The following is a 17,200-nucleotide window of genomic DNA, read 5'->3' as shown; positions in this document are numbered from 1 at the left end:
ATGCAAACATGAACCACTGAAATACAGGTGTTTCCACTTTTGCGTCTAAATGTGATGTCACTTCTAGTTTTATTTGTTATCGAAGCAGAAGCGTTTGTGACCGTGAAGTTGTTCTCTTCTCTGTGTTTGTCAGGGTTCAGTTATGAAAGCACCACTGACGCTCAGAAGAAAGACTTTGAGAAGGCCATTGAGACCATTGCTGTGGCCTTCAGTAGCAAGTAAGACCCGACGCTCTGCTTTCACACAGATTGCCTGCTCATTTACTTAATTGTATTAAATACATTTTAATATACAAACAATAATTATATGCATTTTATTTTTTTAGTTTTAATTTAATTTAATTTTTAATTTTAATTCTATTAAAAATATTAATATTAATTTTAATATTTTAATTCTGTATCAACATAATATACCAATTCTTCAAAAACAACTTTTACTTCTATTATAATATTATAAAATTATAAACATTGTATATTTTTTAATATTATTTTTGTATAATTTTGTGTTAAATTGAATTTTATTAAAATACTTTATTAAAACAAATTTTATGTTAAAATTTTGGTATTCAAATATAACTTAATTCTAATATAATTTTATTATAAAATTATGTGTATATGTAATTTTATCAAATTGAATTAAAATATTTTATTGATAATAAAAAATGCCTTTTATTTAAAATTTTTTATATTTTGTGTACATATGTATTTCCCTAATTAATTAATATAAATTTTACTATAATTAATATATAATATAATTAAATTGAATTTTATTAAAATACTGTATTAAAACAAATTTCTTGTAAAATTCTGTTATTTACATATAACTTAATTCTAATAATTTTAATTCTATAATGTTATTATAAAATAATTATATATGTGTTTATATACATATATATATATATATATATATATATATATATATATATAAAATTGTATTAAATTGACTTCAAATATTTTATTAATAATAAAAATATATATAATTTAAAATTGTGTATATTTTATACATATACATATGTATTTCCCTAAATAATTATATATACATGCAGTATATCTATAATTAAAATATATTTATATAATATTATTTTTAGTTATTTTTATTTTATTAAATTGAATTTTATTAAAATGCTTTATTAAAACCAGTTTTATGGAAAAATCTAAAATCTGTTATTCAAATATAATTTAATTATAATATATATATATATGTGTGTATATATGTATGTGTGTGTGTATATATATATATATTTTTTTTTTTTTTTTCAACTGAATTAAAATATTCTAAATATAAACATTAAATTATTTTATATATATATATATATATATAAATATAATTTGTTTTTTAATAATATTATTATACAGTTGTATATATGTATAATTTACGTTTTTAAAATATAATATATTATTTTACAAATTATATCCTATATAGTAACATTTACTCTCTGCATTCATTTTATAGCTTTTGCTAGATGAGAAATATCAACTATTTTTTCTTCTCTATTTATAGCTGAAAACTGTGACATGTAAGCAGTATTTTCTCTCTGTCAGTGTTTCAGAGTTGTTGATGGGAGAGATTGACAGCACTACTCTTTTGTCCCTGCCACCTACAGAAAAGAGCAGGGTGAGTGTGTGTGTGTGTCTAAATGTGTGTGTGTGCGGATGTTGTTGGGAGCGTGTGTGGGTCGCTTCCTGCGTTGTCTTGCAAGCATATTGTTTCCTCCGCACCTCTATACAGACTCGAAAGAGTCCCTGACAACGTAATCTTCAAGAAACACTTCTTAGAATGACACTGATGACAAATTAATTATTTTAATATTCAGAAGAGACACTCAAATCATTTCCCAGAAACAACTAGAAGTATAGCAACTACAATAACTAGAAGTCTCACTTCCTTCAGTAAAATGCACTTTACCATAGAGCTGTCATGCTGCTCTGAATCTGTAGTTTATCAAGCGATTACTCATTATTTAAAGCAGTTCAGTTTTAGTCAGGAAATAACAAAAAAGTCAACAAAAGTCGCTTAGTACTTGAAGATACTTAAAGGGCGATGTTATTTAGAAATATATCTCTTTAGTGATAAAAAACATTTATTTTTGGTGCAAAAACAAGGGTTCAGTTCAATAGGTATTTCTCAGATAATATTACAAATTAAAAATTTCATACAAGGATTTCTTTTGCTGCGTTTATTTGAATAAAAATACAGGAAAAAAAAAAACCTGTAATATTGTGAAATATTATTGTAATTTAAAATAACAGTTTTCTATTTTAATTTACGTTAAAATGTAATTTATTTCAGTGATCAAAGCTGAATTTTCAGCATCATTACTGCAGTCTTCAGTGTCACATGATCCTTCAGAAATCATTTTAATATGCTGATTTATTATCAATGTTGGAAACAGTTGTGCTGCTTCATATTTTTTGGGAAACTGTGATACTTTTTCAGGATTCTTTGATGAATAAAAAGAATCAATTTGTCAATTTTTTAATTATTCAAAATGGGGTAAATGCTGTAAAAACGGGGTAAAATCATGGTAAATCAATTTTTAAATAAATAAATAAAATAAGTAAATAAATGATTAGATATCAGACAACATAAATGTGAACAGATTCGAGTTGAATATTTAAAAAAATCTTTAAAAAATTCAATTTATTATTAATTATAAATTTGAAAGATTGTATATAATTTTTATTTATTTATTTATTGTTTGTAAACACAATATTGTTAAATTATTGTATACATTTCATTGAAGTATTGTTATTATTTTTACATTAGCCTTTGATTCTGATGTGATAAAATAATAAATTAAAAATTAAAAAACTGAATAATAAATAATTGTTATTCAGTTTTTAAATGTTTAATTTATTATTTTAACTAGAATAACTAGAATACATCCTAACTAAAGCAGAGAAACATAGAAAAATTAACAGCACAATTTAATTAAATATTTAATATTAAGAATAAATATTATAATAAACATTTCTATAAATCTATACTAATTTTTTACATTCATTTTAGCACAGGGTGTCCCTGACTGAAGTTTGTGAGTTGATAAAATGAATTAAATCATAAAAATGTAAAATTAAAGTAAATGAATACTTTTATAATAAAAGAAAAAATATGAAATATTTGTTTACCTACATGTCATGTGGTCATTAACCAACATCAAAGAACATGCAAATGTGTTGTTAAATTATTAAAAGATTTTAAGAAAATATTTTAGGTCACAGGGATTCGGCTGAGAAAAACATTGAATATGGTTTTTCTGTATAGTTTTGATCATTTTACAGAGAAAAGAAATTAATTATATTGTAAAATATAATAATAATTATGTATGTTTAAATAAATAAATAAATAATATTTTATTATTGTTAATATTTTGTAATTTGTAATTATTATTATTAATATTTATTTATTTATTTTTTTTAGAATCCTAGATAAATAGATAAACATTATATTTAATAAAACAACATTTTTAATAAAAAAAAGTAATGTGTGTGTTGGATTGCTGCCTTCAGTAGTACTTTCAGCCGCTATAAGGTGAAGTAATACTACAATGGAAGAAGAGAAGGAAGTGATATGTACTACTACAGTCTCACCGCATGTATCTCACTCTAACCTCAGTCTCAAAATCCACAAAGTTTATTTTAATAAAGCACATTATTACCATTATTTCCTTAAAAATGTAATAATTATTTTTCTCTCTTTCCCATATGTGTAGTCAATGGAGGATCTGTACAGGGTGTCATCAGGTCAGGGTCCTGAAGGAGGTGGAAAATACGAGCATCAGGACTGCAGTGAGTGAATCCCTCTTTTATTGCCTTTAGTTATGCATAAAACGGCATACGAAATACTGTTTTTGAAAGTACGTAGTATGCATAGGGTACACCGTATGCAATTTTTCTGTATGCATACAAAGCAATACATTTTCAAGAATGCATATTATATATTATATTACATTTTGTAGTATGCATCCATTCTGGACACATCAATTGTATTTTTTTTTTTATTAAGTTGGCTTGAGAAAGTCAACTTACTGATCTACTATTTTAGATTATTATTATTTTTCTTCTGAGCCAAATTTCGGTATCTGTCTCCTCCTAGAGCTTTCAAGCTAGAACCACCAAACTCGGCCCAGACCTTCAGACTGGTCTGACTCGGTGTGCTGTATCTTTTATAACTGATCCGGCTTACGGTTTTCATAAACCAGACTATCAAAACCACCCAAAAATCCCATAGACTTACATTGACGGAATGTTCAAATGAGCAACACTCTTCAACACTTCCCAGAATCCCCTGAGGCTCAATCAAGCTTCACTTCTATGTGCTATTTCTAATCCATTTACACTCATTTAAGCTTCACTCTAATATTTCTAGTATTTCTAATCTATCGAGCTGTCTAAACCATGCTAGCAACATGCTAGTAACATGCCGATCATGATAAAAAAATGCTAGCAACGTGCTAGTAACATGCTAATCATGCTAACAAGATGCTAGTAACTTGGTAATCATGCTAGCAACATGCTAGTTACATGTTAATCATACTAGAAACATGCTAACAACATGCTAGTAACATGCTAATCGTTCTTACAACTTGTTAATAAATTGCTAATCATGCTAGCAACATGCTAGTAACATGGTGATCATGATAAAAAAATGCTAGCAACGTGCTAGTAACATGCTAATCGTGCTAACAACATGTTAGTAACTTGGCAATCATGCTAGCAACATGCTAGTTACATTCTAATCATACTAGAAACATGCTAACAACATGTTAGTAACATGCTAATCATGCTTACAACTTGTTAATAAATTGCTACTCATGCTAGCAACATGCTAGTAACATGCTCATCATGATAACAACATGCTAGTAACTTGGTAATCATGCTAGCAACGTGCTAGTTACATGCTAATCATACTGGAAACATGCTAACAACATGCTAGTAACATACTAATCATGTTAGCAACATGCTAGTAACATGCTAATGCTAATCATGTTAGCAACATGCTAGTAACTTGGCTAATCATGCTAGCAACATGTTAGCAACATGTTAACAACATGCTAATCATGTTAGCAACATGCTAGTAACATGCTAATCATGTTAGCAACATGCTAGTAACATGCTAATCATGTTAGCAACATGCTAATCATGCTAGCAAAATGCTAGTAACTTTGCTAATCATGTTAGCAACACGTTAGCAACATGTTAACAACATGCTAATCATGTTAGCAACATGCTAGTAACATGCTGATCATGTTAGCAACATACTAACAACATGCTAATCATGCTAGCAACATGCTAGTACCATGCTAATCATGTTAGCAACATACTAACAACATTCTAATCATGCTATCAACATGCCAGTAACATGCTAATCATGCTAGCAAAATGCTAGTAACATGCTAATCATGTTAGCAACATGCTAGTAACATGTTAATCATGTTAAAAACATGTTAACAACATGCTAATCATGCCAGCAACATGCTAGTAACTTGTTAATCATGCTAGCAATATGCTAGTAACTTGCTAATCATGTTAGCAACACGTTAGCAACATGTTAACAACATGCTAATCATGTTAGCAACATGCTAATCATGTTAGCAACACTAACAACATGCTAATCATGTAACATGCTGTACCATGTAATCATGTTAGCAACATACTAACAACATTCTAATCATGCTATCAACATGCCAGTAACATGCTAATCATGCTAGCAAAATGCTAGTAACATGCTAATCATGTTAGCAACATGCTAGTAACATGTTAATCATGTTAAAAACATGTTAACAACATGCTAATCATGCCAGCAACATGCTAGTAACTTGTTAATCATGCTAGCAATATGCTAGTAACTTGCTAATCATGCTAGCAACATGCCAATCAAGTTAACAACATGTTAGTAATATGCTGATCATGTTTGAAACATGTTAACAACAAGCTAGTAACGTTAGGCATGTTAGAAAAACATACTATCAACATGCTAATCAGGCTAGAAACATTCTAGTAACTTGCAAATTATGCTAACCACATGCTAATCATGCTAACAACATTGTAATCAGCCTATAAAATACAAGCAAAAAGCTAATCATGCTAAAACATGCTAGCTGCTTTCATACTTTTACATCTGCTTCAAACTTTCAGGCTAGGCTTTCTCAAGCCAACTTAAAGTTTGTTCTCAAACTTTACTCGTCTAGTTTAAATTTAAAGTGTCAGGTGTTCATATATGGGATGGCTGATGTTTACCGTGTGTGTCAGCAGTGAGTCCACAGGAAGTTGATATTCTCCTGCAGCGCAGTGAAGGCGGCGTGGACTCTGCTCTGGCTTATGCCAAATCTATCGCCAAATACATGAAGGACATCATCAGCTACGTAGACAAGAGAATCGCTCTCGGTAATGACATTTAACTGACATGTTTGCATGTGTCTGTCTCTTTTGAATGGCTTCCAGTAATATAAATTACTCTTAATAGAAATGCGTTTTACACTTGTCTACCTGGACCTCTCAATTTTTCTCTTTCACAGAGAACGAGTTTTCTAAAGGTCTTCTGAGACTCTACCAGTCCTGCAAACAAAACATCATACAGGTACATCATTATGGTTCTCTTGTGCTTGTTTCATTGTTGTTAAGTTGTTTATGATCATTTTACAGTGTTTTTAGTCATTTTTGCACCCTGTCGTTTTCAGTTACTGCAAACGTTTGTTTTATTGAAAAAAGAATATAACCATATATTAAATACAGTAAATATTGCATTTTAATAAATTATTTAAATATAATATCTATTTTATTGTAAATGTATTGATTTTTATATCAAATAAATAAAATATAAAAACCATATACTTTAAATATTACTTTACATTATTACTATTATTACTTTTGAATTAATATTATATTATATTATATTATATTATATTATATTATATTATATTATATTATATTATATTATGTTATGTTATATTATATTATATTATATTATATTATATTATATTATATTATATTATATTTAATAGAATTACAAATTTTATTTAAAAAAAAATCCAAATGTTTTTGGATTATTGAGGGTTTTTTTGTATTTTGTTTAATATATAAAATAAATTAAATATAAAAACCATATACTTAATTTTTGAAATAATATAATATAAAAATATAATATAAATATCCAAATATTTTTGGATTGAGGGTTTTTTTGTATTTTTTTTTTTAACATAAAATAAATTTTATATAATAACCATATAATAATATAAAAATATATTTAAAAAAAAAAATATATATATATATATATATATATATATATATATAATTTTTAAAAATGTTTAAATAATTTAAAATATATATCTAAATAATATTATAATATAATAATATTGTAAACATCCTTTAAAAAAATTTCGCCAGAAATTTGAAAGAGTGACTGGATCATGACAATACATTTTAATTAAATACAGAATTTTCATTATCATATAAACTATTCCTTTTTGATACTGAATCTGTTTTGCGTACTGTATATACAGTAGAACAGGTTTCTTAAATCGCTTAATCTCTCTCTCGCTCACTTTCTCTTTCTCAGGAGCACATGCCGTTGCTGTCGATCTTCTCTCTGGCTCTTGAGCAGGACTCGGAGCAGAGCTGTGGTTTACAGCAAGCCACAAACAACATCTACACACACTCATTTCTACAGGTACCACACACATATTACAGCAGGATGACAGTGTGAAAATACTTTCACACATTTCACCCCAAAAAGAGAGAACATTTTTTTAAGTTATATTTAAAAAATATATAACAATTATGTATGCATTTAAAAAAAATAAATAAATGTTATTACTTTTAATATTTTATATATATATATTTTATTATTGTTAATATTTTTAGGATGCTAGATAAATATTATATTTAAATGTATTATATTTTTTTATATTTGTATTTTATATAATTTGTAATAAATTTTAATGCAATACATTTTATAAAAAATGTAATGTCTAATTTTTGGATCACTCAGATATTTTTTTATATTAAATATAGTAAATATCGCATTTTAATAAATTATTTAAATATAATATTTATTTTATTGTAAATGTATAATATTATATTATTTTTATTACGTGATATTTTTTATAAAGTTAAACTGTAAAAAAAAATTAATGTCTAATTATTGGATCATTGAGTTTTTTTTTATATCAAATAAATAAAATATAAAAACCATATACTTCAAATATTACTTTGCATTATTACTATTACTACTTTTGAATTATTATATTATATTGTATTATTTTTAATAGAATTAATTTTTTTTTTATTAAACAGCAAATATTACACTTAAATAAATTGTTTAAATATAATATTTATTTTATTGTAAATATTATATTATATTATATTATATTATATTATATTATATTATATTTTTAATAAAATTAAATTGTAATAATTTTGTAATGAAATGTAATGTCTAATTTTTGGATACCTGAGCTTTATATTAAATAAATAAAATATAAAAAAACATATATTTAAATGTTTTATTAAACAGCAAATATCACATTAAATAAGCAAATAAGTTGTTTAAATATATTATTTAATTTATTTTAAATATTATATTATATTGCATTATATTATAATTATATTATATATTTTTAATAAAATTACATTTTTTATACAAAATTTTGGATCATTGAGATTTTTTTGTATTTTTATCTAGAATAAATAAAATATAAAGACTGTATATTTAATTTTTTATTAAACAGCAAATATCACATTTAAATAAGTTGTTTAAATATATTATTTATTTTATTGTTAATATATTATTATATTATATCATATTATATTATATTATATTATATATTTTAAATAAAATTACATTTTTTTTTATAAAAAAAATTTGGATAGAGATTTTTTGTATTTTTATCTAAAATAAATAAAATATAAAAAATTATATTTAATTTTTTATTAAACAGCAAATATCACATTTAAATAAGTTGTTTAAATATATTATTTATTTTATTGTAAATATTATATTATATTATATTATATATTTTTAATAAAATAACATTTTTTATAAAAAATTTTGGATTGAGATTTTTTTGTATTTTTATCTAAAATAAATAAAATATAACAATTTATATTTAATTTTTTTATTAAACAGCAAATATCACATTTAAATAAGTTGTTTAAATATATTATTTATTTTATTGTAAATATATTATTATATTATATTATATATTTTTAATAAAATTACATTTTTTATAAAAAAAATTTGGATCATTGAGATTTTTTGTATTTTTATCTAAAATAAATAAAATATAAAAAACGTATATTTAATTTTTTATAATAGAGTAAATATTATATTTAAATTATTTGTTATATTGTAAATTTATTGTTTATATTATATTGCATTATATTATCTTATTAACATAATACATTTAAATGTAAAACTTGGATTATTAAGGGTTTTTTTTTTTTTCGTTTTTTGCATGACTTCTAATACATATTCCCTTATGACATTTTTATTGCTCATTGATTTCTCTAGAGTTTTGGGTGACCTGGGTGTGTTGTTGGCAGCTTTTGTGAGATTGACCTTAGCAGGTCTAAAAATGAAATTACAAAATTCTTTCTCTGTCTTTCTCTCGTTCAGCCCATGACTCAGCGCAGACAGGAACATGAGAAGAAGCGCAGAGACATTAAAGAGCAGTGGCAGAGGGCCAAGAGAAAACTGGTAGAGATTCACTCCACCCTAAACTCAGCTAAACCCTGCTAAATCAGACATACAAGGTAAACGTGTGTTTTTGTGTGTTTGTGCTCATCAGGCCGATGCCGAGAGTAACCTGCGTAAGGCACGTCACCTGTACGTGAGCCGCTGTGAGGAGTACGAGAGAGCTCGGACAGTGGCCAATAAGGTTGAAGAGGAGCAAAGCGGAACAGGAAGTGGCTCAACCACTAAAGCATTGGACAAGAAGAGACGACTAGAAGAGGAAGCACGCAACAAGGTCAGCCAACTCAAACAGGAAATGAGTTAATATCACACATTTTGTGTGAAGTGTTCACTGTGCTTTTGTGGTCACGTGCAAAAAAACAACATTTAGCTGAATAGACTGGCATTACAATCTTTATCATCCACTTATATTTTTATTTAATTATTTTAATTTTTTTTTCCTGCAGTCTTTTAATTTAGAATTTCATATCTGTTTTTTTTTTCATAGGATTTTGAGATTTTTTTTTTTTAATGACAATTGAAGACATTTTTATTGTAATGCAGTAATGTCAGTATGCATAACAGTAATGTGAGTTTGGGATGTTTTTGTCATGAAAATAATATCACAGTGCAAAAAATCTTAAAAATAGGCTTCATCTTCCTCAAGAAACATATCATTGCTCATTTATTTCACTTGATTTTGGGGTGATTTTAAAATATTCAGTATTCTCCATTCTTCAATAACAGTATTGTGCCTACAAAACAATCAAGCCAGCTAATTTGTTTTGATGATGAACGGATATGTTTGTGTCTGCAGGCGGAGGAGGCTGAGGCGACGTATCGCACCTGTATCGCAGACGCCACGACACAGCAGCAGGAGCTGGAGGACATGAAGGTGAACGTGCTCAAACAGATACAAGAGCTCATCAGACAGACGGACCAGATCCTACGAGCGGTGAGAGTCATATATATATATATATCATATTTTATATATATGTAATTTTATTATTGTACATTTTAATTAATATTATTACTGCTTTCGATTTAATTTTTTGTAAATTTTTATTATATATTTTATTTAGTTATTTAATTTATTTCTTGCATCTAGAATGTTTTAGGATCATCAGGATTTTAGATTATTTTCTTGACAATTAAAGACATTTTTATTGTAATGCTGAACCACCTTTTCCATTGTTTTCCTATTATTATTGTTCATTTTTATTTGATTATTTTATTATTGATTTTATTTTTATTTATTTATTTATTGCATATGTGTAAATACACACACACACACACACAAAAAAAAAAAAAAATATATATATACACATAAATAAATAAATAAGTATAAATAATTTATTTATTTGTTATATTTGTAATGTATTAAATTATTATTATTATTACTATATTTCATTTAATTATTTAGTTATTTTTAATACATTTAAAAATTATATTATTATAACTTATTAATATTATTATTGTACATTTATTCTATATTTTTATTTGTTTATGTTATATGTGTATTTTTTATAGAATATATATAGAATATTTTAGAATATTTTATTTTGTATAATATTTAATATATAGAATATGTTAGATCATTTTTTAGGATTTTAGGATATTTTATTGACAATTAAAGACATTTTTATTGTAATGCTAAACAACCCATTGTTTCCCTATTATTATTGTTCATTTTTATTTGATTATTTTATTATTGCTTTTATTTTAATTTAAATTTGTTTGTATATTTATTTATCTATTATATCTATTTTTTATTATATTTATTATTAATACTATATTTAATTTATTTAGTTATTTTTTGCATACGATTTTAAATACTTTTTATTATTATAAATTATTATTAATATTATTAATGCCTTCTATTTAATTTTTTAACATTTATTTATTGTATTTTTTATATATGTATATTTTTTGCCATATAGAATATTTTAGGATCATTTTAGCATTTCAACATTATTTTCATGAAAGAAAAAGTAATCTCTTACCATTGTTTTTTTTTTTTTTTTTTTTAATTAATTAATTTATTTATTTGCATGTAGAATATTGTAGAATCAATTTAGGATTTTAGGATATTTTCTTGACAAAGACATTTTTCTTGAAATGCTAAACAACTTTTCGAATTGTGTCCCTATTATTATTGTTCATTTTTATTTGATTATTTGATTATTGCTTTTATTTTTTATTTTAATATTTTTGTATTTATTTATGTTTTATTTTTTTTATTCTAATTATTATTATTACTATATTTCATATATTTATTTTCGTTATTTTTTGCATACTTTTTAAAATATTTTTTATTATTATAAATTATCATTAATTTTATTATTGCGTTCTATTTAACTTTTCTGCCATATAGAATATTTTAGGATCATTTAAGGATTTTATGATATTTTTTTGACAATTGTTTTCCTATTATTATTGTTAATTTTTATTGGATTATTTTATTATTGCTTTTATTTTTATTTTTGTTGTATATTTATTTATCTATTTATTTATTTATTTATTTATTTATTTATTTATTTATTTATTTATTCTAATTATTATAATTGCTATATTTAATTTATTTATGTATTTGCATTTAGGATATTTTTGGATTTCAACATTATTTTCATGACTTTTTTTTTTTTTTTTTCATTTAATGAAAAAGAAAAAAAATCTCTTTATCTAAAATCTTTATCTAAGATCTAAAATCTTTTAATATGAAAAAATGACATAAGTAACTTCTTCCCAAAGTCAGTAATCTCTTGTACTACTCAGAACAGCTGTCATGTGAATGATTGTGTGCTTGCCATTTTCAATCTTGATTCAACTGGACAGAGTGATTTTATGCTCCGGTTGTGTTTAATGCTTCCTCTTCCTCTCTATCCAGTGCACCATCTCATACTATCAGACGATGCACGTGCAGACAGCAGCGCTGCCGGTCCATTTCCAGACGCTCTGTGAGAGCTGTAAGCTGTTCGATCCGGGTCAGCAGTACGCCGCCTACGTCAAAGACCTGCAGCTCCGCACAGAGCAGCCCGTACAATACCAGTTTGAGCCGTACTCCGCGTCCAGCCACCAGTAAGACGACATCCTATTAGAACACATACTTTGCTTTAAAGATCAGTGGTCAGAAGCAAAGCATAATGGGATTTGAATGCTTTGAATTTATAGTTATTTTTATAATCAGGCTTGTTCGGACCCGTAACAACAGTCTCTGTAACGACCAGCGGCAGAACAGCTCTGAAGCTCCGCCCACAGCAGAGGAGGCGGGATTTGTAGAAGGGACTGTGGTTAAACAGAGACGAGGTCAAGGTCAGTTTATATACAATAAATGAACAGAAATCAGATTTTAGGGGGCGAACACACAGGACATGTACTTTATTTAAATTGGAAATTGGAAATCTTTGTTTTTATGATTGCATAATATTTGTTGTGACTTGGTATGAATTGTAATGTTAAAATTAATTGGTGTGCTGTTTTGCTTTTGCAGGTAGAGACCATCATCAAGCTCATAAGTCCTGGCCGTCCACCCTGAGTGACACGGACAGCGTCGGTCCAGGAAGTGGACTGGGCTCCCCGACTTCCAGCACAGGTATTGAAGAAAACCAAACCAGTCTGGTTTACAGTAATAAAATGATTTTGATAAACAATAATGTTGTGTAATATTTTGGTCTCAGGTGACATCTCTAAACCTTCAAGGCCAGTTTCTGCAGCCACATTGTCGTCCAATGAAGATTTAGAAGAGCGAGATGGTCCCATGACCCAGTTTGAACAAAGTAAGTGACTGATTAAAGAGAAAAGCAGCAGATTAAAAAAAATAGTTCATTTAAAATGAACATTTGTTGAAAATTGCCTCACTCTCAGGCCATCCAAGATTAAGATAAGTTTGTTTCTTCATAAGATTTGGAGAAATGTAGCATTGCATTACTTGCTAACCAATGGAAGTGAATGGGTGCCGTCAGAATGAGAGTCCAAACAGCTGATAAAAACATCACAATAATCCACAAGTAATCCACAACACTCCAATCCATCAGTTAATGTCTTGAGAAGACAAAAGCTGAAACAGATCCATGATTAAGATGTTTTAACTTAAAATATGAGTCTATAGTTCATAAAAACACATCCTCTGGTGAAAAAGCGGTCTGGTCTGAATCAGGAGAGAAATCTGCACAGATCAAGCACTGTTAACAAGCCAAAACACGCAGCTTTTGGATTCACAAGATGTTAATTGATGGACTGGAGTGGTGTGGATTACTTTTTACTGGGTTATTGGGGTGTTTTTATCAGCTGTTTGCACTCTCATTCTGACGGCACCCATTCACTGAAGAGGATCCACTGGCGATCAAGTGATGGAATGACACATTTTTCCAAATCTGATGAAGAAACAAACTCATCCACATCTTGTATGGCACATTGTAATATAATTTTAACTTTTTTTGTGTATCTAGTAAAGATGCACCGATTATGATTGTCTTGGGCGATTCCAAATTTCCAACTATTTTGTAAGTGTGACCTGCCGATTCCAATTTTTGCAGATTCCGATTTTGTTTCTAAGAAGTGTAATTGACAACATGTCCCAACAAAATGCACACTTTTTTTTCCAATGTCAAAAAAATTTACATAATAAAAAATGATTAAACATTACAATTCCCCCAATCTGGACTAAATTACAAATATTCTCTATAAATGCATAAATAATTTTTTTAAATTAATGTTTTAAATGTTTTTTAACCATACAAATAAGAAATGTTGTTAAAAATGCAATGATACTTTTAAATATGAAACCAATCCACCAGTAGGTGGCGGTAAAAGACTGTTTTAATGAGTGAGTCATTTAGTCTGTATGAATGGGTTTCTGAATCATTCAAAAATGTGGATTCATTAACAAAACACCACTGTGTTGCTCGGAGACATGCAACAGTTCTGCTGTGGCTTTGATTGGAACTATTTTCTGCAACGAAATTGAGCAAAAACATTCAAGATTATGTCTAAAATGCAAGTCGCTTAATTTAAACTTCTTGTTTATTGAACTACTGTTGCATAAAATCAATGTCCCATTGCAGTCGTGTTGATATTTAGAGAATCATATTGGTCATTCAGTGTTTCGTACATAAATTATATACATATTTCTTTCTGTAAGTGCTGTTACGCTCATTTGTTTTAATTTTCTGAACAAGTCTCTCTCACATACTTATTTTAAGCTGCGTAAGCTTCATCTGTCATGACATAAATACAATATCAGTCGCCGTAAGTGTAACGTCAAAACGGATCGGCTCAAAATCGACACTGACCGGCCGCTCACCGGTCCAAGCCATTCATGTGGAAAAGCGGCTAATTCCGATCCCTGGCCGATCGAACGGTGCAACTCTAATATCTAGTTCTGTAGTACATAGTAGTGATATATGCTGAGTATGTCTGTGTTTTAGGTATAAATGGGATTGAACCGGAAAGTGCGGCACCCACTGGACCTTTCAGAAACGTGGGGTTGTCCAAAGCTGCAAAAACCCATCGGCTGCGCAAACTGCGCACGCCATCAAAGTGCAGGGAGTGTGACAGCTACGTGTATTTCCAGGGTGCAGAATGTGAGGAGGTGAGACTGTTTGAGATCAGATAGAACTGTAAATCAGAAGGTTATTGTACGGTCAGATCACTGATGCACAATGTCAAGTCACATGTATTTATATAGTGATTTATACAATACAGATTGTTTCAAAGCAACTTCACTGTAATAAACAGCTTTAAAGTGTTAAACAGTAAAGTATTCAGCTCAATTCAGTCCTAGTTTTGTTCTCATATGATATTGTAACGTGTGTTTTAGTGTTTCCTGGCGTGTCATAAGAAGTGTCTGGAGTCTCTGGCCATCCAGTGCGGTCATAAGAAGCTCCAGGGCCGCCTGCAGCTCTTCGGCCGTGATTTCTCTCAGGTCCTGCAAGGCGATGTGGAAGGAGTTCCCTTCATCATCAAGAAATGCATCACAGAGATCGAGAGGAGAGCGCTCAAAATGAAGGTATGAGAGGAAAGCTGGTCTTACTGTATTTTCCTATCTGAATCTTCATTGCTTCATTTGCATATTCATTCTAATTGGTCAGTTTATCTCTGCCATTCGTGATGCTATCTTCCTAATTTTCATCATATTTGTCTATTAAATGCATGTGAGATATGCACATAAATTATTGATAAGTTCAGGGTTCGTGCAAGGCTTGGAAAACCATCGAAATAACAATATTCCCAAAGAGGTACTTTAAAAGTGCTTGAATTATTGAAAGACAATCTATACAATAAGTTTAATTTTAACCTGCAGCCTGTCTGATGTTGAGCTTGACCCTTTTCAGCTGCTTTAAACATCACAATGCTCATGATCACTTTCGAATATTTATTACAATATGTGACCCTGGAACACAAAACCAGTCTTAAGTCGCTGGGGTATATTTGTAGCAATAGCCAAAAATACATTGTATGGGTCAAAATTATTGATTTTTTTTGTCAAAAATCATTAGGAAATGAAATAAAGATCATGTTCCATTAAGGTATTTTGTAAAACTCCTACTGTAAATACAGTCACATGAAAAAGTTAGGACACCCTATTGAATTCCATGGTTTTCTGTATTAGGACATAATAAAAAAATATCCGGTCCTTGGAAGGTCTTAAAATTTGGAAAATAAATCCTCAGATAAACATCATCACATGACATATCACACAGTGTCATTGTTTATTTAACAAAAATACAGCCAAGAGGGAAAGACCATGTGTGACATTGTTAGGACACCCTATAATTCAACTGCCTGGAGATCCACTTTTAGCAGCAATAACTTGAAGCATTCATTTTCTGTGTGACTTTATCAGTCTCTCACATCGTTCTGGAGGAATTTGGACCACTCTTCTTTTCAACGTTGCTCCAGTTTATTGAGGTTTGTGGGCATTTGCTTATGCACAGCTCTCACCACAGCATTTGAGTCAGGATGAGCTCTGGACTGGGACTGGGCTATTGCAGCACCTTGATTCTTTTCTTTTCAGCCATTCTGTTGTAGATTTGCTGGTTTGCTTGGGATCATTGTCCTGTTGCATGACCCAATTTTGGCCCAACTTTAGATGTGGGACAGATGCCTTCGCATTTGACTCTAGAATACTTTGATATACAAAGGAGTTCATGGATAACTCAATGACTGTGAGGTGCCCAGGTCCTGTGGCTACAAAACAAGCCCAAAATGATCAGCCCTCCTCCAGCATGTTTGTCTTTTGGTATGAGGTGTTTGTGCTGATATGCTCTTAAGGTTTTCACCAAACTTGGTGCTGTGTATTATGGCCAAACATCTCCACTTCAGTCTCGTCTGTTCAAAGGACATTATTCTAGAAGACTTGTGTTTTGTTCAGATGCAACTTTGCAGACCTAAACTGTGCAGCAATGTTTTTTTTTAGATAGAAGAGGCTTTCTTCTGCCAAGCCTTCCAAACATGCCATTTTTGTCCCATATTTTTCTAATTGTATTGTCATGAACTTTATCATTTAACATGTGAACTGAGGCCTGTA

At 28.4% G+C, this 17,200-nt stretch overlaps 1 protein-coding gene across 3 annotated transcripts in view; it reads left to right on the top strand.

Moving 5' to 3' along the window:
* The window catches only part of arhgap45a (Rho GTPase activating protein 45a), a 37,239-nt gene that overhangs the window by 12,821 nt on the left and 7,218 nt on the right, over nt 1–17,200 (top strand). For 2 of the 3 annotated variants that reach the window (XM_051134856.1, XM_051134839.1), the window contains exons 4-18: nt 134–218; nt 1,542–1,614; nt 3,713–3,788; nt 6,252–6,386; nt 6,518–6,579; nt 7,558–7,668; nt 9,616–9,696; nt 9,788–9,967; nt 10,490–10,627; nt 12,560–12,750; nt 12,860–12,984; nt 13,163–13,264; nt 13,350–13,448; nt 15,099–15,262; nt 15,491–15,679. In XM_051134856.1, coding sequence (XP_050990813.1) covers nt 134–218; nt 1,542–1,614; nt 3,713–3,788; nt 6,252–6,386; nt 6,518–6,579; nt 7,558–7,668; nt 9,616–9,696; nt 9,788–9,967; nt 10,490–10,627; nt 12,560–12,750; nt 12,860–12,984; nt 13,163–13,264; nt 13,350–13,448; nt 15,099–15,262; nt 15,491–15,679 — 1,811 coding nt within the window. The remainder of the gene's footprint in view (nt 1–133; nt 219–1,541; nt 1,615–3,712; nt 3,789–6,251; nt 6,387–6,517; nt 6,580–7,557; nt 7,669–9,615; nt 9,697–9,787; nt 9,968–10,489; nt 10,628–12,559; nt 12,751–12,859; nt 12,985–13,162; nt 13,265–13,349; nt 13,449–15,098; nt 15,263–15,490; nt 15,680–17,200) is intronic. The other variant, XM_051134848.1, reaches the window with a different exon arrangement.

Source organism: Labeo rohita, chromosome 2 (assembly GCF_022985175.1).
Source record: "Labeo rohita strain BAU-BD-2019 chromosome 2, IGBB_LRoh.1.0, whole genome shotgun sequence".
In the NCBI taxonomy this organism is placed as follows: domain Eukaryota; kingdom Metazoa; phylum Chordata; class Actinopteri; order Cypriniformes; family Cyprinidae; genus Labeo; species Labeo rohita.
This window is presented reverse-complemented; position numbering and strand designations above follow the sequence as displayed.